The sequence below is a fragment of the Panthera onca genome, chromosome F2 (assembly GCF_046562875.1).
Source record: "Panthera onca isolate mPanOnc1 chromosome F2, mPanOnc1 haplotype 2, whole genome shotgun sequence".
NCBI lineage: Eukaryota > Metazoa > Chordata > Mammalia > Carnivora > Felidae > Panthera > Panthera onca.
The window spans coordinates 6,954,375-6,977,937 of NC_138356.1; the positions used below are offsets into that span (position 1 = coordinate 6,954,375).

A 23,563-nucleotide genomic window follows, 5' to 3' on the forward strand; every position below is an offset into this window, starting at 1 on the left:
ACCTGGAGCCTGTTTCAGATTCTGAGTCTCCCTCTCTCTCTGACCCTCCCCCGTTCATGCTCTGTCTCTCCCTGTCTCAAAAATAAATAAAACGTTTAAAAAAAAAAGTTTTTAATAAATAAATAAATAAATAAATAAATAAATAAAACGTTCATTCTACTAGGGGCACCTGGGTGGTTCAGTCAGTTAAGTGTCCACCTTTCGATTTCGGCTCAGGTCACGATCTCACGGTTCTCAGGTTTGAGCCCTGTGTTGGGCTCCGTGCTCTCAGCAGAGCCTGCTGGGGATTCTCTCTCTTTGCCCCTTCCCTGCTCGCTCTCTCTCTCAAAAGAAATAAACATTAAAAAAAAAAAGTTCATTTCTATTATTTTAAAACTCTAATTTTTCTTATAGCCACTAAATGATGTACAAAAAAAATCAAAGGGTTCTTCTGTTTTGCAGAACACTTTGACACAAATCATTAACTATAAAACTGCTGACTCCTCAAATTTTTCTTTATAATCAGTGCTAGGTGTTTTTTTTTTTAGTGTTTGTTTATTTTTGAGAGGTAGAAAGAGCACAAGCAGGAGAGAGGCAGAGAGAGGGAGGCACAGAATCCGAAGCAGGCTCCAGGCTCTGAGCCGCCAGCACAGAGCCCGACACGGGGCCTGAACTCACGAACCGCGAGATCATGACCTGAGCTGAAGTCAGATGCTTAACCCACTGAGCCACCCAGGCGCCCCTGTCCTTTCATTTTTTACATATGTGCAAGAGTTTAATTTTTTTACAACAATGTGACATTTTATTTATTTTTTTAAGTTTATGTATTCATTTTGGGAGACAGAGTGCGAGCAGGGGAGGGCAGAGAGAGAGGGAAAGAGAGAATCCTAGGCAGGCTCCACACTGTCAGCACAGAGCCTGACATAGTGCCTGAACTCACGAAACATGAGATTATGACCTGAGGCAAGATCAAGAGTCGGGTGCTCAACTTCCTGAGCCACCCAGGTGCCCCAAGAGTTTCATTTTTTAAGATCAGAATTTCCAATGTCATACTTCCTTTCTATCAAAAAATAAAAATCTTTTTCTAAAACACTGCAAAAAACAAACGCCCGAATGAAAAATTATTTTCTTTTTTATATAAAGTTTAGTTCTTAGACTGAGCATGAAAAGCAAGCAACACTCTGACTATGGCATGGAAGAATGGGCTAGAAAATAGGAACAGGGGGTTAAGAAATAAAAGAAGTACTGGGAAACCTGAGGGATTTATTTACAGTGGCATGGAGGAAGCAGAAGTGGCAGAAAAGGCCCAGTTGGGAGGAGAGAAGGCTTGTGGGGGCCTGGCGACTGGTAGCTGCTTGCCCACCGGCAAGCAGTGCTGGGACCACTTCCCCTGAATTTCGCAAAGCTTTACTCCTCAAGGTCACCCCAACTGCTAAGTCGTACAAGAATTACCTGTCTTTTTAAACAGCTAAGTGTTCAATCAGCGGCATCTATTATTATTACCACACGAAAACTAATCACTAACATAATTTGCATCACACATGATTATATCATTACATCCATCCTTAATTCAAGTCTCCTTAATGAAGAGAACTGGCCACAACGATTAAGTTGCCATTTTCTCTATTAGCTGATGTAAATAAAAGCAAAAGTATGTATCCAACAGATACTAAGTTTGATAAAGACCATTCTTCCCTATTCACCTCACCTTTGTTGCCTACAGTTAAGGGAGTCTATTTGGCAAACAACTTAGAGTGTGATCAGAAAGAAAGGAAACAGCATCACCTACTAAGTTCAGGTAATTGTACACCGGATTTCATCAGTATCCATAAAACTACTGAAGCCACTAAAATAAGAATTCTTTTGTCTTCGTAAAATTTTTCTGTACTTACCATTTTCTGCTGCCTGTTTAATTCCAGGTTCATCCTCCTGTGATTCTAGTGAAAGCCCAGTAATATCGAACCTGGAAAACAAGGCAAAATCTTAAAAGAGCTATTTGATTCTAAAAATATGTATTTATGGTAAGTACATTTCACTAAACTCATGGTAGTCTGGATTAAAAGGGCAAACCATGAACATGAAACTCAAATTAAAATGTCTACAGAGGCCAAAATAGAACTTAAATGTGTGAATCTGACATTCTACACGTTCCTTTCACCAACTAGATACAGATTCTAATGTTAAAAAATCACGCTGCCACATAATTCTAGAGTAAGAACATCTAAGAAAATACCTAATCCAGTCCTACACCCAAGCAGGAACTGCGATGCACACTCCCCTAAAAAGTCTGCAATGAGTTCCAGCCACTCCCTTCCCCTTCTACTGCACCATAGGTCAGTCCAATGGGACAGAGCTACTTTACGCCATCACTCTCTCACACTACCTCATAGCTATTAAGCAGAGGGATTATACTGATCTCTAGCCACATGCTTCAAAACGTTTTCATCGTACATTGTAGGTACCTCAAACCAGAGCCCCAAAGGAAGCTTTCCTCTTCTCTGTCAGGCCCTTTCCATTTCCCTACCGGGTTATATCCTCTCATTGTGGTCTCTAGCTACGTTCGCTAGAAATTGTGGTTCTGGATGGGAGTTTTGCCAGAGAAGGAAGATGAAAGAACCAAAGGGCAAAATAGGCAGGAACCTGTGAAAACTGCCAAGAAATCCAGGGTAGACAGAAAGGAAGTGAAGGGGTGGGTAAGAAACGGGTGGCAACAAGTAGAGAGGACAAGAGGACAATAGACTGGAAGTAGCTTAGAGGAACGAAGAACTGACTCTACTTCCTGACTATAAAACATACAGGGAATGTGAAAATATCTTGAGAGTGCGGAAGAGGAAGTGGTCTCCTTAAAAACCTGTCAACTCTCCAGAAAAGCAAGAAGTTGGAAGGGTGTAAGGTTGTGGCTTAATCACAGTTATGCCACATGGGGTCACTCAAACCAACAAAGGTTTATCAGGCAGTAGGAGGTATTTTCTTTTTTTTTTTTTTTTTTTTTTTTTTTTTTTTTTTTTTTTTTTTTTTTTTTTTTATTTATTTTTGGGACAGAGAGAGACAGAGCATGAATGGGGGAGGGGCAGAGAGAGAGGGAGACACAGAATCGGAAACAGGCTCCAGGCTCCGAGCCATCAGCCCAGAGCCTGACGCGGGGCTCGAACCCACGGACCGTGAGATCGTGACCTGGCCGAAGTCGGACGCTTAACCGACCGCGCCACCCAGGCGCCCCAATTTTTTACACTGTTTCTATCTACCTATTCTCTCCCATTCCTCTACCTCTTGGCACAGCTCCTCAAGTTTACCCCTGAATCTAAATTACAAAACTTAAATAATTAAAGGTTAAACGTAAAGTTAATTATGTAACTCTGCAACTTAAAAATAGCTAATTAAAAACTGCTATATGCAAAAGCACTTCTAATAAAAAACAAAAAAACTAAGTGTAAATAAAAAGGTCTTATTGAATAATTCTAACTTACCAGGAAGGCATATCCATGTTCATATTCAATGTTACAGGCATAACTGGTCTACATAGGAAAGAAAAAAACCGCAAAGTGAGAGTAATGTAACAAGGCATAAAACCTGATACATTCCATCACTGAAGGATAGAGAATTACTTCAGGCTTCCACAAAATTGCATGCTACAATTTCAACACTGAGCTGTGTCACCACATCCACATTGCATCATTTTCTCTACACATCCTCCAAATGTGTTCTGAAGACAGAGCAGCAGGTGTTCAGGACCACGCTTGGCAAATAAAAACATTTTCCTTTCTCAACACTCTTATTTAATACTTTCAAGCCAGACATTTTCTTACAAAAATGTGTAACCAAGACAGTTGGAAATGCATAAAATATAAGACTCTGGCTAAGTCTAAGGAAACGAGCAATTTACCACACAGATATGGTACATCAATTCCCATATGCTCAGATTATATTTTTGCTTATTTTCTAAGTTTCAGCTATGTAGTTGCTTAAGAGACCTCTAAATAAATATGGGAAATAGACGTTTTGTCAAAGTGTCCACTACACTCAGTTCAAGTCTTCGATGAACAATCTGTTGGATAACCTGAATGTAGCTAGATAAAAAAGGAAAGAAAAATAAATACACTATAACTACATCTCATCACTATCCTCCTGATTCATAAAACAAGTCTACCTTAGTTAGAGGTTACAGAATCTTATCACAATTTCTTTGAGAACATGAATTTCCCTAGGTTGGGAAATGGCCTTAAATCAAATTCAATCTTGGGGCCAATCACAACACATGAGAACATTCTAATTAATCAAGAATTGTCTCTGGGGCGCCTGGGTGGCTCAGTCGGTTAAGCGTCTGACTTCGGCTCAGGTCATGATCTCACGGTTCGTGAGTTCAAGCCCCGCATCGGGCTCTGTGCTGACAGCTCAGAGCCTGGAGCCTGTTTCGGATTCTGTGTCTCCCTCTCTCTCTGACCCTCCCCCGTTCATGTTCTGTCTCTCTCTGTCTCAAAAATAAATAAACACTAAAAAAAAAAAAAAAAAAAAAAAAGAAAAAAAAAAAGAATTGTCTCTTACATGAGTCAGAATAGAGGACACAGTAACCCTGGCCAGAGTATTTGGTAGTCTACAGAGGTAAGATGAACCACCTATTTAAGGATAAAAAGGGGACAGAATGTATTCTTACCTACTCAGATATGTTTCCTCCTTCCATTTCTTCTTTCACATTTATCAGCTCTACTGCTACCACCACTTCTGAGGATGAACTAACCTACTAGCATGAACTCGAATCACAGTTGTCTTCTCCATGGCTACTGTTTCTCGGCAACATTCTGACCTAAAACGTTGCCAATCTCAGCAATTTTCTGTTTCCTGAAAACTTTATAGTTTCTTTTTGACATCCACAAACATTTCCAGAATTTAAAACCAAACCTATGAGACTTCAAAACCTGTGGTTTTTTTCCCCACAGTGTATCACGATGCCTTTAGCGGATAAACTTTAGGAGTGCTTCCAACATAGTAAAGACAAACTTGACAAGTAAATAAATCCCCTTGTGGATATCCTTAGATCTCAGATGTTTGTATATCTAAAGGAATTTTTCTGGTTCTCAGTTCAACTGACCTTCAAGAGAACATTATTTTAAATTTCCCAACATAACAGGAAAAAAATTCTATGTAGCCAAGTCACCAGTTTAGTTTTAAAGAATTTACTAATCTTTTTTTTTTTTTTTAAATTGTCTTTTTTCTTTTAACGTTTATTTATTTTTGAGACAGAGAGAGACAATGAACAGGGGAGGGGCAGAGAGAGAGGGAGACACAGAATCTGAAACAGGCTCCAGGCTCTGAGCTGTCAGCACAGAGCCCGACGCGGGGCTCGAACTCACGGACCGCGAGATCATGACCTGAGCTGAAGTCGGACGCTTAACCGACCAAGCCACCCAGGCGCCCCCTAATCTTTACTTTTAAACCAAATATTTAAAAGGACAAAAACAAATTACATTTAAATGCTTTTCTAGAAAAGTAAAGCTATCACAATGACTCCTCTCCGGATTCTGACTCACAAATGTAAAGATTAAAATACTTACGCATGCGGGCAGATATATTTGATATGTGAACTTCTGATACCCGCGAAGGCTTCTGCCCATCCATGCCTGGTAGGGAAATTATGTGAATAATGCCATTAGATACTGTTTTAAATCCCAATAAATTAGTAACGGAATAGTACTTTAAAAAACTTGCAAGGATAAACGTAGCTCTTTATAATACCATAAAAGTATGGGCCGTCAATGCTATTAAAACGCCACAACAACCCAAAGGCTACTAAGCTTTGTCTACAAATAAAGATGAGCTCTCCTGATTTCTGAAGAGCAGTGTGTTTTCTTTCACAGATTTCCACAGGGCTTTACTATTTACAAAATACAGGTATATTTATCTCTCTATAACCTCACAACAAAGTAGACAAGACAGATAATATAAATCATATTTTATATGATGGAAGAAACCTCAGAAGTAAATCAGTTGTCTAATATCTCTACATGCTTCTACTCTAATGAAAATAACTTTAATTAACATTCTTTCCTTGTGTGTATTATACGTGTTCAAAATGGAATACGAGAAAAACTAAAAAAAATAAAACAGTAAATCACAATCCTTCTAGCTGCAAATAAGCAGTTAATCTTTTGGTGCACTTCCTTCGGATTTTTTTCACACATAACACCTAAGCAACAGATACAGATTTTACAAAAATGGGATCATACTATACATACATACATACAGTACCTACTTGTTTACACTTGACATCGTAACTGATACTTCCTACATGTTACTTCTATTAAAGCACAAAGGAAAAGTAATCTAAGGGGCGCCTATTGGGCTCATTTGGTAGAGCATGGACTCTTGATCCCTAGGTCATGAGTTCAAGCCCCATGCTGGGCACAGAGCTTATTTAAAAAAAAAAAAGAAATTAAAAAAATTTTTTAAAAAGTAACTTAGGACATTTTTTGTGTGAAATAGTCCAGATATAAATGTTAAATGCAGGGCACGTTGGTTGGCTTAGGTGGTAGAGGATGCGACTCTTGTGTCATGAGTTCAAGCCCCATGTTGGGTAAGGAGGCTACTTAAAATTAAAAAAACAATTTAAAATTAAATAAACAAATGCAAAAATGTTGAATGCTTTTGTATTAACTATTCTTCTATTTTAATACACCTCTCCCAAAAGTGTTAAAGGCATATAGAAAAATCAGTAACAACTGTAGTAATTTTTACACTTATATAACAACACTAAGTCAAGCACTATTCTAGAGTAGGAGTGCTTGCATGTGTAAATGTGTATTTAATTTTTTTCAAATCTTTATTTACTTTTGAGAGAGAGAGTGTGAGCAGGGGAGGAACAGAGAGAAAGGGAGACACAGAATCCAAAGCAGGCTCTAGGCTCTGAGCTGTCAGCACAGAGCCTGATGTGGGGCTTGAACCCACAAACTGCGCGATCATGACCTGAGCCGAAGTTGGACACTTAACTGACTGAGCCACCCAGGCGCCCCTAAATGTGTGTTTATATGTGAGTTCATGTGTGTGTGTACATATATGAGACTTCACTCTGAAAACTACAAAAATGTTGAAAGAAATTAAAGATCTATGTAAATGGACATCTCATGTTCATGGACCAGAAAACTTAATATTCTTTAGGTGACAGTACACACAAACTGATCTACAGAGTCAATGCAATCTCTATCAGAATCATTGCTGGCTTTGCAGAAATTGACAAGCCAATTCCAAAATTCATTTGGACATGCAAGAGACCCAGAAGAGCCAAAACAATCTTAAAAATGAGTAAGGTTGGGGGCACCGGGATGGCTCATTCGGTTAAGTATCTGACTTCAATCTCAGGTCGTATCTCACGGTTCATGGGTTCACACCCTGCATCAGCCTCTGTGCTGACAGCTCAGAGCCTGGAGCCTGCTTCGAATTCTGTGTCTCCCTCTCTCTCTGCTCCTCCCCGACTCGTGCTCTGTCTCTGTCTCTCTCTCAAAAATAAATAAACATTAAAAAAAAATTTAATGAGTGAGGTTGGAGGCCTCACACTTCTCAATTTCAAAAGACTTAAACCTAAGAGATAAAACTATAAAACTCCCAGAAGAAAATACATGGAAATCTTGTAACCTTAGATTGGGTAATGATTTCTTAGATAACAAAAGCACAAGCAACAACAAAATTTTCAAAAAAAATCATCAAAATTAAAAACCATTATGCTTCAAAGAACATTACAAAGAAAGTGAAAAGACAACCTAAGAATGGGAGAAATATTTGCAAAACATACATTCAGTAAGGGTCTAGGATCCATAATATATAAAGAACTCTTAAAAACCCACAAACAGAAAGACAACCTAAACATAAACAGGTAAAGGACCTGAAAAGACATTTTTCCAAAGATATACAAATGGCCAACATGGATAGGAAAAGATGCTCAGCATTATTAGTCATTAGGTACATGCAAATAAAATCACAATACCACTTCACACCCTCTAGGATGGCTATAATCAAAAGACAAGGGGTGCCTTGCTAGCCCAGTCGGCAGGGCATGCAAACTCTGATCTCAAGGTTGTAGTAAGTTTTGAGTCCCATGTTGGATGTACTTAAAAAAAAAAAAAAAAGACAGAAACAAGTGTTAATGAGGACGGGGAGAAATCAGAATTTTCATGTACTGCTGGTAACATGAAGTTACCATATGAATGAGCAATTCTACTCAAAGAAATATGATCAACAAGAAAAAGGAATGAAGTACTAACATATGCTACAACATGGATGAACCTTATAAACATTAGGTTAAGTAAAGGAAGCCGTTACAAAAGACCATGTTATATGATTCCATTTATACGAAATGTCCAGAATAGGTGAATCTATAGGTATAGAAAATAGTGGTTACCTAGGGCTGAGAATATAGGGGGGCAGGTTTCAGGGTGATAACGAGTATAGGGTTTCTTTTTGGAATAAAAATGGCTGCACAGTTTTGTGAATATATTAAAGGGTGAACTGCAGAATTCATCAAGTGGGTGAATTGTGCGGTATATCTCAAACTGTTGCCAAAAGAAATACATGACGCGAGCCCAGTCATGAGAAAACATTAAAACTAAGTTGAGGGTCATTCTACAGAATATACAAAGGTAAGGCTCTGTATTTTAAAAATATAAAGGCTATGAAAATGAACCTGGACCACTTTCTTACACCATACACAAAAATAAACTCAAAATGGATGAAAGACCTCAGTGTAAGACAGGAAGCCATCAAAATCCTCAAGGAGAAAGCAGGCAAAAACCTCTTTGATCTTGGTCGCAGCAACTTCTTACTAAACACATCTCCAGAGGCAAAGGAAACAAAAGCAAAAATGAACTATTGGGACCTCATCAAAATAAAAAGCTTCTGCACAGCGAAGGAAACAATCGGCAAAACTAAAAGGCAACCGATGGGAGAAGATATTTGCAAATGGCATATCAGATAGTTAGTATCCAAAATCCATAAAGAACTTGTCAAACTCAACACCCAAAAAACAAATAATCCAGTGAAGAAATAGGCAAAAGACATGAACAGACACTTCTCCAAAGAAGACATCCAGATGGCCAACCGACACATGAAAAAATGCTCAACATCACACATCATTAGGGAAATACAAATCGAAACCACAATCAGACACCACCTCACACCTGTCAGAATGGCTCACATTAACAACTCAGGCAACAACAGATGTTGGCAAAGATGCGGAGAAAGAGGATCTCTTTTGCATTGTTGGTGGCAATGCAAGCTAGTGCAGCCACTCTGGAAACCAGTATGGAGGTTCCTCAAACAACTAAAAATACAACTACCCCATGACCCAGCAATTGCACTACTAGGTATTTATCCAAGGGATACAGGTGTGCTGTTTCGAAGGGGCACATACACCCCCATGTTTATAGCAGCACTATCAACAACAGCCGAAGTATGGAAAGAGCCCAAATGTCCACTGATGAATGAATGGATAAAGAAGATGTGGTATATATGCACAACGGAGTATTACTCGGCAATCAAAAAGAATGAAATCTTGCCATTTGCAACTACGTGGATGGAACTGGAGGGTATTATGCTAAGTGAAATTAGTCAGAGAAAGACAAAGATCATATGGCTTCACTCCTATGAGGACTTTAAGACACAGAACAGATGAACACAAGGGAAAGGAAGCAAAAATAATATAAAAACAGGGAGGGGGGAAACATAAGAGATTCGTAAACATGGAGAACAAACAGAGGGTTTCTGGAGAGGTTGTGGGAGGGGAGATGGACTAAATGGGTAAGGAGCATTAAGGAATCTACCCCTGAAATCACTGTTGCACTATATGCTAACTAACTGGGAGGTAAATTAAAAAAATTAAAAAAATATATATATATATATACATCTATATATAAAGGAAATGAGAGATAGACTAATAAACTGTTTCATAACAGACATGATAGCTAAAAGTAACACAAATTACTGGAAAGGATCTTAGACCAGGAAGGAAACACATAGTTGGGAAAGTTGGCAAAACCTGAATGGATTAGGGGATGCCTGGATGGCTCAGTTGGTTGTGCATCGGACTTGGGCTCAGGTCATGATCTCACGGTTCATGAGCTTAAGCCCTGCACCAGGCTCTGTGCTGACAGCTAAGAGCCTGGAGCCTGCTTCAGATTCTCTCTCTCTGTCTCTCCCCGCCCCCCTGGGATTCTCTCTCTCTCTCTGTCCCTCAGTTGGGCCATGTATCTCTCTCTCCCTCAAAAAAAAAAAAAAAAAAAAAAGACTTCTGATTACTAGATAATGAGCATATACATATGGAGACAGAGAAAGAGCTTGAATGCATGCACAGTTGCACAATGTAGTAAAAGACTAACAATGGGGGAAGCTTGGCAACAAAGATATGGAATGATTAGCACAAGTGACCAAAGACAGAAAAAGATAAACTAGAATTCATCAGGATTAAAACTGTTGTGCTTTAACGTACACTATCAAGAAAGTGAAAAGATAACCCTTAGATTGGGGGATAATATTTGAAAATCACATATATGAGGTTTCCAGTATCTAAAATATATTTTTATTTTTATTTTTTAAGTTTATTTATTATTTTTAGTAATCTCTACACTCAATGTGCGGCTGGAACTCACGACCCTGAGATCAAGAATCACATGGTCTTCCAACTAAGCCAGCCAGGCTCTCCTAGAATATATTTTTATTTTTTGATTATTATTATTTTCAGTTTTGAGAGAGAGAGAGAGAGAGTACAAGTGAGTGTGGGGAAGGGGCAGAGAGAAAGGGGGAAAGAGGATTCCAAGCAGGCTCTGAGCTGACAGCAGTGAGCCCAATGGAGGGCTTGAACTCACAAACTGCAAGATTATGCCTGAGCCGAAGTTGGACACTTAACTGACTGAGCTGCACAGGAGACGCTAGCATATATTTTTAAAGTCTTAAAAATCAACAAGAAAAAAGACAACTTGGTTTTAAAAATGGGCAAAGGGCTTGCACGGATATTTCCCTAATGAAGATATATAAATGGCCAAATAAACACATGAAAAGATGATCAACTTCATCAGTCACTAGGAAATGCAATTAAAAACCCAAACACTTCACACTCGATAGGATGGCTATAATCCAAAAGAAAGAGAATAACAAATACTGGTGAGAATGTGGAAAAATCAGAACCTTCTTACACTGTTAGAACAGGAAAATGGTACAGCCACTATGGACAACAAACGGTCTGGGAGCTCCTCAAAGGGTTAAACAGTTACCACTGACTCAGCAACTGTTCAAGTGAACGGAAAACCTATATTCATGTAAAATCTTGCACATGGATGTTCTGAGTAGCACTAATCATAACAGCCAAGAGGACGAAACAATTCAAATGTTCATCAACTGATAAATTTAAAAACTATGGTATATTCATAAGATCAATACATGGCTATCACTCCATGGAATATTATTTGAGAATAAAAGGAATAAAGTACTGATACATGTCACAACATGAATGAACCTGAAAAACATGCTATGTGAAAGAATGCATACCAAAAAGGTCAAATATTATCCAATTCCATTTATATGAGATATCCAGAAGAGGTAAATCCATAGGAACCACAAGGAGATTAGTGGTTGCCAGGGAAGGGAATAAAGAATATCTGCAAACAGGTGTGCCATTTCTTTGGGGGATGTTGAAAATATCCTGCAATTAACACCTTAGTGATGGTTCCACAACTTTGTAAATATACTAAAAACTATGGAATTGTACACTTTAAAAGAGTTGCTTTTATGATATGCAAATCATATTTCAATAAATAACATTAACAACTGAAGAAGTTTTTAAAAAGGGGCAGGCCAGAACTGAACTGTGGCCCACTGTTTGCCAACCACTCTTCTACACAAGAAATACTAAGAACTCTTATGAGAAAAAGAACAGAAATCTTGAGTTCTAGTCCCAACTCTGCCTCTATGTAGAAGTGTGGATACAGACAGCTCAGACTAGTGGCTTTCAAAGTGTTCTCTCCAGATCAGTAATAATATCTGGGAACTTGTCAGAAATGCAAATTGCCGGGCCCCATCCCAGACCCAGTGAATCAGAAACTCTGGTGGTGGGGACCACATTGAGCCTTCCAGGTGATTTTTATGCATATTAAAGTATGAGAATCAATGCTTTTCCAGTCCTTAGTTTTCCCATCCATAATCTCCCCATCGCTTATAAAAAATCTTCTTTGAATGTTTATTTTTATTATTTTTCTTTAAAAAAAAATTTTTTTTAAATTTACCGTTTATTTATTTTGAGAGAGAGAGAGAAAGAGAGAGTAACGAGAAGGGGAGGACTAGAGAGAGAGAAAGAGAGAGAGACAGAGAATCTGAAGCAGGCTCCAGGCCCTGAGCTGTTAGCACAGAGCCAGACACAGGGCTCAAACTCATGAGCTGTGAGATCATGACGTGAGCCGAAGTCAGATGCTCAACCGACTGAGCCACCCAGGTACCCCTAAAGATCTTTGACTGTAACTGAATTATACAAAAGTACGGCCAACTTGTTTCCAGTCCTTTTGTTAATTTTCAAAGTCAGTGGAAACCTCAAGATTCAAGAAGTCGACACAAAGCTTCAGTTAAATGAACAATCTACTGTTCAGAAACCTAGATCAATCAGAATATATTTCACTTATTTGAAACAGAAAAAGAAAACAAAACATGCACACACACATATACATACAAAGGTTTTCTGAGTCCAAAAAAAATTTCCAGGCATATCCCAAGAAATATCACAAATTCACACTATTTTATTTCTCAATTGTACTTTTAGAAAAGACTACAACAAAGTAACTAAAGTCTATTTCCGTTATGCTCACTACTCCATAGTAATATGGTGTGGAACTAAAAACAAAGATTCCAGGTTTGTACAAGAAGCACTACTTATTACCATCCCTGTCCCAGTAGCACATCACAGTTACATAATCTCTCCTATCTGTCCTAATGAGTCTTACCAACTATCTGGCTAAGAGCAAAATGACCCAAGGTGGGTCAGATTCGTTTTTTTTTTTTTTTTATGTCTACTTATTTTTGAGAGATACAGCATGAGTGGGGGATGGGGAGAGAGTAGGGAGACACAGAATCCGTAGCAGGCTCCAGGCTCTGAGCTGTCAGCACAGAGCCCGATGCGGGGCTTGAACCCACAAGATATGAGATCGTGACCTGAGCCGAAGTCAGACGCTCAACCAACTGAGCCACCCAAGCGCCCCAAGATTAGGTCAGATTTTTTTTTTTTTTTTTTTTTAGTTTTTTAAAATGTTTGTTTCTATTTGAGAGAGAGACAAAGACAGAGAGACAGAGCTCGAGCCAGGGAGGGGCAGAGAGAGAGAGGGAGTCAGAACCTGAAGCAGGCTCCAGGCTCCAAGCTGTTAGCACAGAGCCCAACGCACTGCTCGAACTCATGAGCCATGAGATCATGACCTGAACCAAAGTCAGATGCTTAACTGACCGAGCTACCAGGTGCCCCAAGACGGGGTCAGATTCTTACCTGAACACCAGAATTAGGGTTGATATAAAGTCAGAGCTGGGGTGGTCCATTTTGATCAGAAAAATGTGTCAGCTGAGGAAATTGTGCAAATACACAGAAAGAAGCAAAAGTGAGAGAGCACAAGGGGATGAAAAGCAGAGAGATGAAAGGCACTTTGGTGCCTGCAGCTGACTGAATAGCAGCCACCAAAATTCATGTTCACCTGGAACATCAGAGTGTGACCTTATTTGGAAATAGGCTCTTTGCAGATGTCATCTGTTAAGGATCAAGATGGGATTTATTAGGATTAGGGTGGGCCCTAAATCTAGCAACTGGTGTCCTTATTAGAAATGAGAAAAAAAAAAAAATGAGGAAAGTACACAGATTAACAGCAAAATGGCCATGTGAGGAGGGAGGCAGAGACTGGAAGGAACCATCACAAGCCAAGGAACCATCACAACCTGGAAGAGGCACAGGGTTCCCCCCAACAGCTTTTGCAGGGAGCATTTGTAGTCCTTTTGACACCCTGACACTGGACTCCTAACTTCTTTAACTGTGACAATAAATTGCTGTGGCTTTAAGCCATCTAGTTTGTAGTGTTTTACTATGGCAGCCCTAGGAAACTTAATATACTTGGTGACTAATTCCCATCATAGGTCTTGCGCCTTAATTCCTCATTCATTCATTCATCTACTCAACACTTAGTTCTTCTACTTATCCAGCAGCGTCCAGGCCCTGAGGATGCAGTATTAAGTTAAATAGAAAACACCTGTGTTCTCAGGTGACTTTTATGGTATGGTAAGCATTAAGTTAAATACAAAAAACCTGTGTTCTCAGGTGACTTTTATTTCAATGAAATTAAAAAAATCTTTGCCTTCTTGGAGCTTATATGCTAATGAGCTATCTTGTATCCTTCCATAAATTTTGTATAAACTAGTTGAACAGTTTTCTAGTCCTTGTAACTAAATGATCCCCAAATCCCACTCTATAATTCTCTTAGTTCTTGATTACAGAAAGACCTGCAAATGAACGGTCACAAAATATACCCATGTTGCCAATTCAATATTATTTTTCATCTTACTTGATCCCTCAGTTAAGACTTAATCTACTTAAACATTTGTCTTTGAAACTTTATTTTTGTCTTTTTAATGTTTATTTATTTTTAGAGAGAGAGAGAGAGCGCGCACGTGCAAGCAGGGGAGGGGCAGAGAGAGAGAGGGAGAGAGAATCCCAAGTAGGCTCCGCACTACCAGTGCAGAGCCCGATGCAGGGTTTGATCTCCCGAATCATGAGATCCTGACCCGAGCCGAAATCGAGTCAGCTGCTTAATCGACTGAGCTTCTCAGGCGCCCCTGTCTTTTTTTTTTTTTCTTTTGAAACCTTCTTTTCTAAGCTTTAAAATCTCCACAGCCTAGAAAATTCTCATGTAGATGGGTAATACAGACCAGTAACTCCTGGAACATATGGAGGGAAGTTTACATGAAGAGGGCCAAGTTTTCCACCTGGCCTTTTCTCCTTCCCTGCTCCCCTTAACTGGAACTGAGCTTTCAAGTGTCACATTCAGCTGTGTGGGGGCGAGGAGGGCAGTCAGGTGTGGAGGTGATTCCCATGTATGAAGCAAAGCTGTGGGCGGGGGCACCTGGAAGGGTGATGAGGCAATGCCAAAATGCACTACTGGCCAAAATTGCAGAACAGAAGCCAGGTTTCTTATGGAGTTACAAATACGGAAAGAGGGAAGGCTAGCATAATCCCAGTGGTGCTGACTGGAACTGGAGGAAATCAGTATAAAGCCCCAAATTTTAATATATGTAAATTTCAAAACTGATATAGATGTGTGTCCACACACCTATGTTATGTAGCTACACTTCCAGTTTTGTCTACGGAAAGGATCTAGAAGTAACGATTCCTTCAACAAGCACATCCGGCACTCAGATCTAGGTTCCTAAATAATACTCTATGAAAAGGAACCAGAGCTCTTGAAAAAAATGGCTGAGTCCCAGGACTGAAGTAGGAAAAATATAAGATGATCCTGGAACAGATCTTGCTGTATCAGAAAGCAGGGAAGTGCTCAAGGAATGATGGAGACATGTCCCATAAGAGCAGCTTGAAGGGGCTCCCGCTAGCCAACTACAAGACGATTTGACCTCAAAAATACGATAGATTTAAGTTTGTAACCCTCAGAGTAAAACAGCAATCCAAGAGTCTGTCCTGATTTGACACTTTAAAATGAATAAATGAATACATAATAAGTAAGGGAGAAGGGAGAGTTGCCAATGAATAAATCTAGAATGAAGGATTTTTTGAAAAGATCATCATTTGGAACTTTCACAATAATAGGTATGGACAAGAATCATTAATGGACACTAAATCCATAGGGGAAAATTTGGCGAGAAACATGTTTTCATAATATCGAAGCATCTCCCCGTGGGGAAATAGGTTCTACTTACATAAATGGGTTAGAAAAAAGCTTAGAGTGGAAAGCCGCCACCATGGGGGAGAAAGCACCCGAGGATAGCTAGCAGGACATTATAATGGGATCAGCAGTAGCTTATTACATCACCTGCAGGAAACTACTGTCCATCTGACGCCAATATACTACTGTTCTTTGATGACAAACTCCACTTGCCCTCCAGACCCTTTGCTCCTTCCACACAAGTTAATGATTACTGTCTATTTTCTCCACATTCACGTGTGTAAGATCTTGTTTTCTTCACATTCACCACGTGAGTAATATCTTATGAGCTCAATAAATCCGGAGACAAAACCCCTGTTCAGGGCTCTTGTCTCCTCCCGAACACTAGCCTTTCAATTCTGCATCTGCTCTCTTGCCGGACAAGAAAGAACTCCAGACTCATAGTCTGCTACATCTCCCCACAAAATATTCTTAAGTAAACACACTTATTAATTTTACTGTGGAGAAATGGAGCAAACACTGTCTTAACCAGGTGAGAAAATGTAGCATCACCAGTGAACAAAAACCAACACAGTATGTGTCTGATACAATCCATAGAGAGGAACACAGCAACACCTGTGTTATTTTTGTCAAAAAAGGCTTAAGTCAGAAGGAGACATTACATAAACCCAAACTGAGGACAGTCCACAAAGTCATTGGCCCGTATTCTCAAAAAGTGTCAAGTCATGAAAGACAAGGAAAGACTGCTCTAGACTGAAGGAGACTAAGGGCACATGATAACGCAACATGGGATCCTGAATCGGATCCTGGGCCCGTAAGAGACATGATTGGGTCAAATCAAGAAAATGTGATGACAAAAGCAAGGTATTTGATGATCAATGTTAACTTCCTGATTGATGGTTAACTGTGGTGATGTGGGAATGTTCCTGTACTTACAAGATACACACTGAAATTTTATAGAGTAATGAGGCAATACTTCTTCAGTATGTCCCAATTGTTCCAGAGATGTTAACAACTGGGTAATCTGAGAGGAAGAGCATCAGGAGCTCTAAATACTACTTCTGTTAAACATTTATGTAAATTTACAGTTGTTTTCAAAGAGCTAAAAATTTTAAAACACAGTAACAATGATGAAATGCCGTTCCCTAAATTTATAGTCCATACAAAAAAAATGGGTAGGGGCAAAGTAATAAACATAAAGAGTGACAGACTTAGAAAATCGTTATCATATTAACAACTGAGTCAAGCAAGAATCATCAATGGATGCTAAAAACACTGGGTGAAAGCTTAACGTACAATTTGCAAAGTCTCAAAGTATCTCCCTACAAGTTGCTTTTTAAACTACAAAGGGACAATAACTGCAGTAGAGAAACCTGGAAAATGCCATCTTGCTCAAGTGATCCAAGTAAACAACAAGGGGACAAATGCTATCATTTGCATGCTGACATGATGCAATGAACAGGATGTACCACCAGGTAAAGTCTGAATAACTCTTGTATTAGACAATGATATTAAGTGTTCAATTTCCCAAACGTGATGAACTGTTCTGGGGTAACGTAAAAGACTCTCCTTGTTCTTAGGAAATACATGCTAAAGGGTTTGGAAATAAAGAATCAGGATAACTGCAATTTACCCTCAGGGGGTTCAGCAAACATAGTAACCTATTCAATAGACAGAGATTAGTGAATCTGGGTAAAAGGTATTGAGCAATCTCTATTCTTGCAACTCTTCCACAAATTTGAAAATACTTCAAAATGCAACATTTTTTAAATTGCTATCAAAAATAAGTACTTCTGGGTTTTTGGATTTCAACTAATTTTCATTCTCCTCTCATATTTACAGTTTGAATTTGTTTACAATACTAATATAACATTTTCATAATCCTAACAGCTACTCTTATTTTAGAAGGAAATCTGTGATCTCACACCATACAGTATAGTCTAAAACATATTTCTTTGAATACTAGTTTCACAGTTTATTATACATGTTATTAGCAACATTTTACCATAGGTGTTTCTTTACAGCAGAACTTTTCAGAATTTTAAACATGCTAGTGCATATGCTATAAAATTTTTCAAGAGGACAATATGCCACTTCGTATTTCCTGGACAGTAAGACATAATCTAAATAAGAGACACCACTGAAAAAAACAGCTTTTTAAGGGGGAAAAAAAAATCACCACCACAATAAACACACGTGTAGTAAAATGAGCACCAATCTCAGAAACAAAAATGTGGGGGAAATTATATATTAGAATTGTCAAAATATAGAATTACATGGGTCTTCCAATCATATTTGGTCACCATTTTTTTCACGAGGAATCTAAAAGACACAGACCTGGAGACCTATGTTACCAGACAGTATACCTTGGCTGGTTCTACAAAAGTCTTAACCAAAAAGAAAAAAAAAAAAGGCAAAACCTGCCCAATTTTATAGCAACGAACAAAATCACTTAATCCCCATCATCCGCCAATTTAGCCCATATTTTAAACATTAAATTGCCACTTGTCAGATTGATTGCTTCTGAATTTCACCATGTATTCATGGGACCAATTCAGAGTCAGCTTTTATCTCGTGAAGTATTTTTAGAATTGGAGACCTTTAATTTTTTACATAAACTTAATTCTTGGTCAAGATGCCTGGATGCTCTTGGTAATTTTAATCTCACATTTCCTTCATCATTTTCAGTCTAACTTCAGCTCATGGATGGAATCTGGCTAAATTGGGGTCTACAGAGAATCTTCCTACACTGAAGCTTTTTCTTCTCTTGGACTGATTCTTTAGGCCTGGGTCTCCTTAAAGAGAAAGTTACAGGGTAGCAAGTTCCTCCTTGACTTGTCAGGGATTGGTTGTAAAAGAGCTGTGAGACTCTCTTCAGTTAAATAATAGTTAAAAAAAAAAAAAAAAAGTCTGTCACTTTCACAAGACAACGTGATTGTCAAACGTGCAGAAAGAGTCCTGCAACCTGTTCCCCAGCTCCATACAAGGTATGTGTCATGCACCTCTACTTAGTGGACATAAAAGAATATTAGGAGTCACTTTTAACAATTCATCTAGCCCAACACCTCCTTCTTGGAAAGAACATTTAATGGTTTTTGGCTACTTTATCCAAAATTTATCTATCTTCAGTTTTCCTCCAGTTCTGTAATTTTGCCCAAGTTTCAAATTGGTAATCACTGGTTTATCGCTCCATATCCAGTGTGGGGCTTGAACTCACCACTCTTGAGACCGAGAGAGAGCCACAGGCTCTACTGACTGAGCCAGACACGTGCCCCTGATAATCACTGCTTTACATTAAAAACAAAAACCTCTCAGGGCACCTCGCTGATGCAGTCGTCCAACTTCAGCTCAGGTCATGATCTCCCAGTTCATGAGCTCGAGCCCTGCGTCGGGCTCTATGCTGACAGCTCAGAGCCTGGAGCCTGCTTCAGATTCTGTGTCTCCCTCTCTCTCTGCCTCTCCCCCGCTCGCACTCTCTCTCTCTCGCAAAAATAAAACAAAACAGTAAAAAAAAAACAAAAAAACAAAAACCTTTCCAAAACACACATCTCTCAAAACAGAAAAAGCCTAAGGGAAAGATAAAATCATGTGACTAAAGTTAGCACAACAAAATTTGGCTCATCAGCCTCCAAATAAATCTTTGAGTGGTCTCCCCTGCACTTCAACTGATTTCTTCTTTTAAGGGACTATCTAAGCTCTCAATCAGAACACCGTAGACCTCACGTTGCTATTACGTGTCTTACCAAAACCAACTACTTCTCAGCCCGTCCTGCAATTTTAACTCCTGGAGAAAGTTCTCAATTGCACACTGTCTCTACAAACATTCCGCCTATCTCTTGCATCCAATACCCCCAGCAACTCGGGAGAAGAGTTTGCAACTTTAAGATGTTCCGGAAACAGGAGACGAAACATGACAAATTTAAGATGATGAGAGAAAAATTCAAAAATGAAAAGGCTGTATCTTATTCCTGGGCTGTAAGAAGTAGGACTAACAGCAATCTTCTTTTCATACAATCCCTGAAGCCTTAAACAAACCTTTGATGGTGTAAGTAGGGTTGCATAACCCCATTTCATTACTCTTACTACCAGCAGTACCTACCCTGTATCTCCCAAGCCGTGAAGGAAAATCACCTAAAAGAGAAGAGGGAAAATTAATAAGCAATGCCTAAACAAACCCACAGAGAAGCGTTAGACACTGAGGCCTCGGTTACGGTGGATGATGCCGCAATTACAGAGCACTGCCTTCAGCAAGTTCATCAATCTCTACAGACCTCTTAAGTGACGAAAATCTTTAACTTGTCTCCCCGAGTTCCTAAGATAATCAAGGTGGCGTTTTAGCACTTAAAAGAGGTCCCAAGTAGACATTCCTAGGTGCAAATGTCGACCCATGTTAAGAAAAAGACTTTGTCTCTTTCCAATCAAACCATGCAAGCTTCGCATAGGGTGCCGAATTTTTCCATCGCAAAAAGGAACTTCCGGGCGGGGATAAAAAGTTTGAGATCCTCATACCCAAGTTTCCTTAAAAAAAAAAAAAAAAAAAAACAACCCAAAAACCAAAAACCAAAACAAAACCAAAAAACAGCACCTCTGGTTTTGGGAGACACGAAATCTTCAAACTTCTTTAATTTAGAACAAGAGTGCGAGGTAAGAAAATAAAGCATTCCCTCATCACAAATGAGACAGAAGCATGTTAGAAAGCCACCTCGTGTTAAGGCGCTTGTCCGCTAACGCCACTGTCCCCAAGCTGGGACGGGGGGGGGGGGGGGGGGCGGCGGGGAGGGTTCCGGGGGTCCGGCGGGCCGCACTCGCTCCGCAATGCGGAGGACTCGGGTTCGGGGGCCGTTGAGCGGGAGGGAGGCGAATCCTCCGGGCCGGCCGCGACCCCGGCGCGCTCCGCACGCGCCCTCCGCCCGCGCCGAGCAGCTCTTCCCCACCCCCCCGCCCCCCACGAGGGGCAGGGCGGAGCGCGCCCACCCACCGGTCGCCCACCGGCCTGCGACGCCGGCCCCGCGCGAGAGGCGGCAGCCGGCGGCGGGCCGAGCGGGCCCCTCCGAACCCTGGCCGCCGCCACTCACCGCAGCGGTGGCTTTCCGGGCGGCGGGCACGATGGCGGGAAGCGGGGCAGACATGTTATTGCCGCACATACACCGGCTCGACTGACGGCGCGCGTCGGCGGCGGAACGGAGAGCGGGCGCCCGGCCCCGGCCCAGGCCCAAGGGCGTGCGAGCGGCGAGTCCCGGCCCGCCCCTCCGGGCGCGCGCTCAGGCGCGTGCGCGCCAACGAGGCGCCCGGCCGCCCTGCGCCGGCTCCGCGCGCGCCCGCGCTGCGAGACGCCGGTCGGCCCGCCCCTCCCCCGCCGCCCGCTCGGCCGGCGTGTCACAATGCCCGGCTTCTCCGTGCGCCCGATTGGCTGCGACCGAAGCGGACCTTCTGGTGCCCCGCGGCCCGCGAGCGCTCGGTGCGGGTGGCCACGCGGCGCTCCTGCCCGTGGGGCGTCCCGGGCACCCCGGGGAAGGCTCGGAGGCCCAGGCCAGCCGCGTGGTCCCCGGAGCCCAGCTTTATCCTCCGCTCCTGGGGCCCCGTGATGAAAATAATTATCCCCGAAGCCAGTCGTCGTACCCAGTCGCGGATATTCCTTTGTCTCCCGAAGCCAGGGCTGTACTCAGTTCGTAAGAGTCAAGAAGGACTGGACTGGGAGAGGCCGGTGGAGCCTGTGCCGTATTTCCATTCGGGGCTCTGCTAGTGTGCAGTTTGGGGGTGGGCTCCCCTCCTCCTTTAAACTTCACCTGAAAAGGAAAGCACTCGATTGCGGATCCACAATTTATGACTGACGAATATTAACACTGTACCGATTTAAGCACAAGATTGGATGGCCCCTTTTCTGCACGGTGGCTCAAATTACATCACTTTGTGTATCCGGGAGGCGACAAGAGGCAGAAACGCTTAAAACCAAAATGCCTTGACCTTCAGAAGTTAGCAATTCAGTGGAGAAACTTAAAGGATCTATACAATCTTTAGAGAGTAGCGCCTAAGGTAGGGAAGGAAGCTGGTGAACAAAAGGGTCTCAAAAACCCACTGCACTTTAATTCACATGGTAGCCAGAATGCTGAAGGGTTGGGGATCTTACTGGTACTGTTTTTATGACTCGTATCTTGGATTGGAGTGCTGAGAATTCAAAAATGTCGCTGGTGCTGACTTACTGAAAATGATAATGTGCCTCATTTCACATAAGAGTATACGTGTTTATGTCAGGCTTTTAAGTATTTGGCTGTGATCTAGAGAAAAACTTTAGCTCCTACTGTGACCACGACACATTCCCTAGTATGTGACTTTTTCTATGATGTAATATGTATAGTTCCCCGGGGCACCAATCCGTTCTAACGATTAACTTCCAACAATGGGGAGTTGAACTGCTCAATTTCCTGTATTTCAGTCACCTGCCCCTCCCTCCCTATCCAAATGCTACTATTCCTGCAAGATTCTCCCAAGTCACACATCCTCTAAAGAACCTTAATGTTCTAATTAATTGATCTCTCTTTTCCTCCCGTAAGGGAATGAAAGAATTATAATGGAAAAAAGACAAAATTATAGTTATTTTCAGAATTAACAGAAAATAGGAAAAACTTAAGAGTAGTTACAAGAAAATTTAGCAATATAGCTAATTACTAAATCAATATACAAAAATGAGTGGGTTTTCCGTCTACAAACAATACCTGGTTAGAATATCTAATGGAAGAAAAAATATTTGCAATAGAAGTTTAAAAAAATGTATTCAAGCAAAATTTAACAAGAATGTATCAGACCTATATCAGAAAAAGCATGAAGGCACCAGGGTATGAGAGCAAATAATTGGATAGGAAGATGCACTGTTATAAGGTTATTAATTTGCTCAGAGTTACTAACACAATGTACTTCCAATTAAAATCCCAATAGTTTATACTTTGATAACAATTATTTTTGAATATCCCAATCAAATTTTCTAATTTCATAAAATAATTCTAAAATTCATGCGCGTGGGAGAATAGACATGCAGGAAAACCCAGGAACATAAAAAAAGAAATATGGCAATTTGAGGTACCAACCCTCCCATACATGTGACATTGAAGGGGGTCAGAATTCATGCCCCAAATTCTGCCATTTGGCAATATTGATCATTTTGCCTTAAGGCCACTGAGAAACAATAGATGGAGAAATAAGCCATTTTGGGGTTTCCTTTAAGAACAGAAACTCTAAGGGGCGCCTGGGTGGCTCAGTCAGTTACCTGCGGCTGAGGTCATGATCTCACAGTTCATGGGTTCAAGCCCCACGTCGGACTCTGCTGACAGCTCAGAGCCTGGAGACTGTTTCAGATCCTGTGTCTCCCTCTCTCTCTGCCCCTCCCCTGTTCACACTCTGTCTCTGTCTCAAGAATAAATAAACATTAAGAAAAAAAAGAACAGGACGGTCATAAATCTCTCCTGGGGGGAGGTTTATGGCCACAAAGAAGACAGAAAGCTGGCACCAAAGTGCTATTTCACAAACTTTGCTAAATAACTTTTATCTTTCATTAGTTCCCCTACAAATTTACCTTCCCATAATTTACAAACCCTAGAAGCTCAAAACCCTTTTTCTTTGTCTTATCATTTCTCCATAAATTTATTTCCCTTTCTTCAAATGGTACATAAGCCTCTATGTCTGACTACCTCTTTAGAGTT

The 23,563-nt window shown here is 40.7% G+C and overlaps 1 protein-coding gene across 3 annotated transcripts in view; it reads right to left on the minus strand.

The window, feature by feature from the left end:
- Window positions 1-21,598, minus strand: part of LYPLA1 (lysophospholipase 1) — a 31,264-nt gene extending 9,666 nt beyond the window's left edge. Inside the window, exons 1-5 of one of the 3 annotated variants that reach the window (XM_081792289.1) lie at window positions 21,489-21,598; window positions 19,969-20,000; window positions 5,529-5,594; window positions 3,447-3,494; window positions 1,872-1,942 (exon numbers count right to left, since the gene is read on the minus strand). In XM_081792289.1, coding sequence (XP_081648415.1) covers window positions 1,872-1,942; window positions 3,447-3,487 — 112 coding nt within the window. In that variant the 5' untranslated portion in view covers window positions 3,488-3,494; window positions 5,529-5,594; window positions 19,969-20,000; window positions 21,489-21,598. Of the gene's footprint in view, window positions 1-1,871; window positions 1,943-3,446; window positions 3,495-5,528; window positions 5,595-19,968; window positions 20,001-20,454; window positions 20,517-20,944; window positions 21,134-21,488 lie in introns of those variants that run through there. The other 2 variants (XM_060610532.3, XM_081792290.1) reach the window with 2 other exon arrangements.
- Window positions 21,599-23,563: the final 1,965 nt, after the last annotated feature.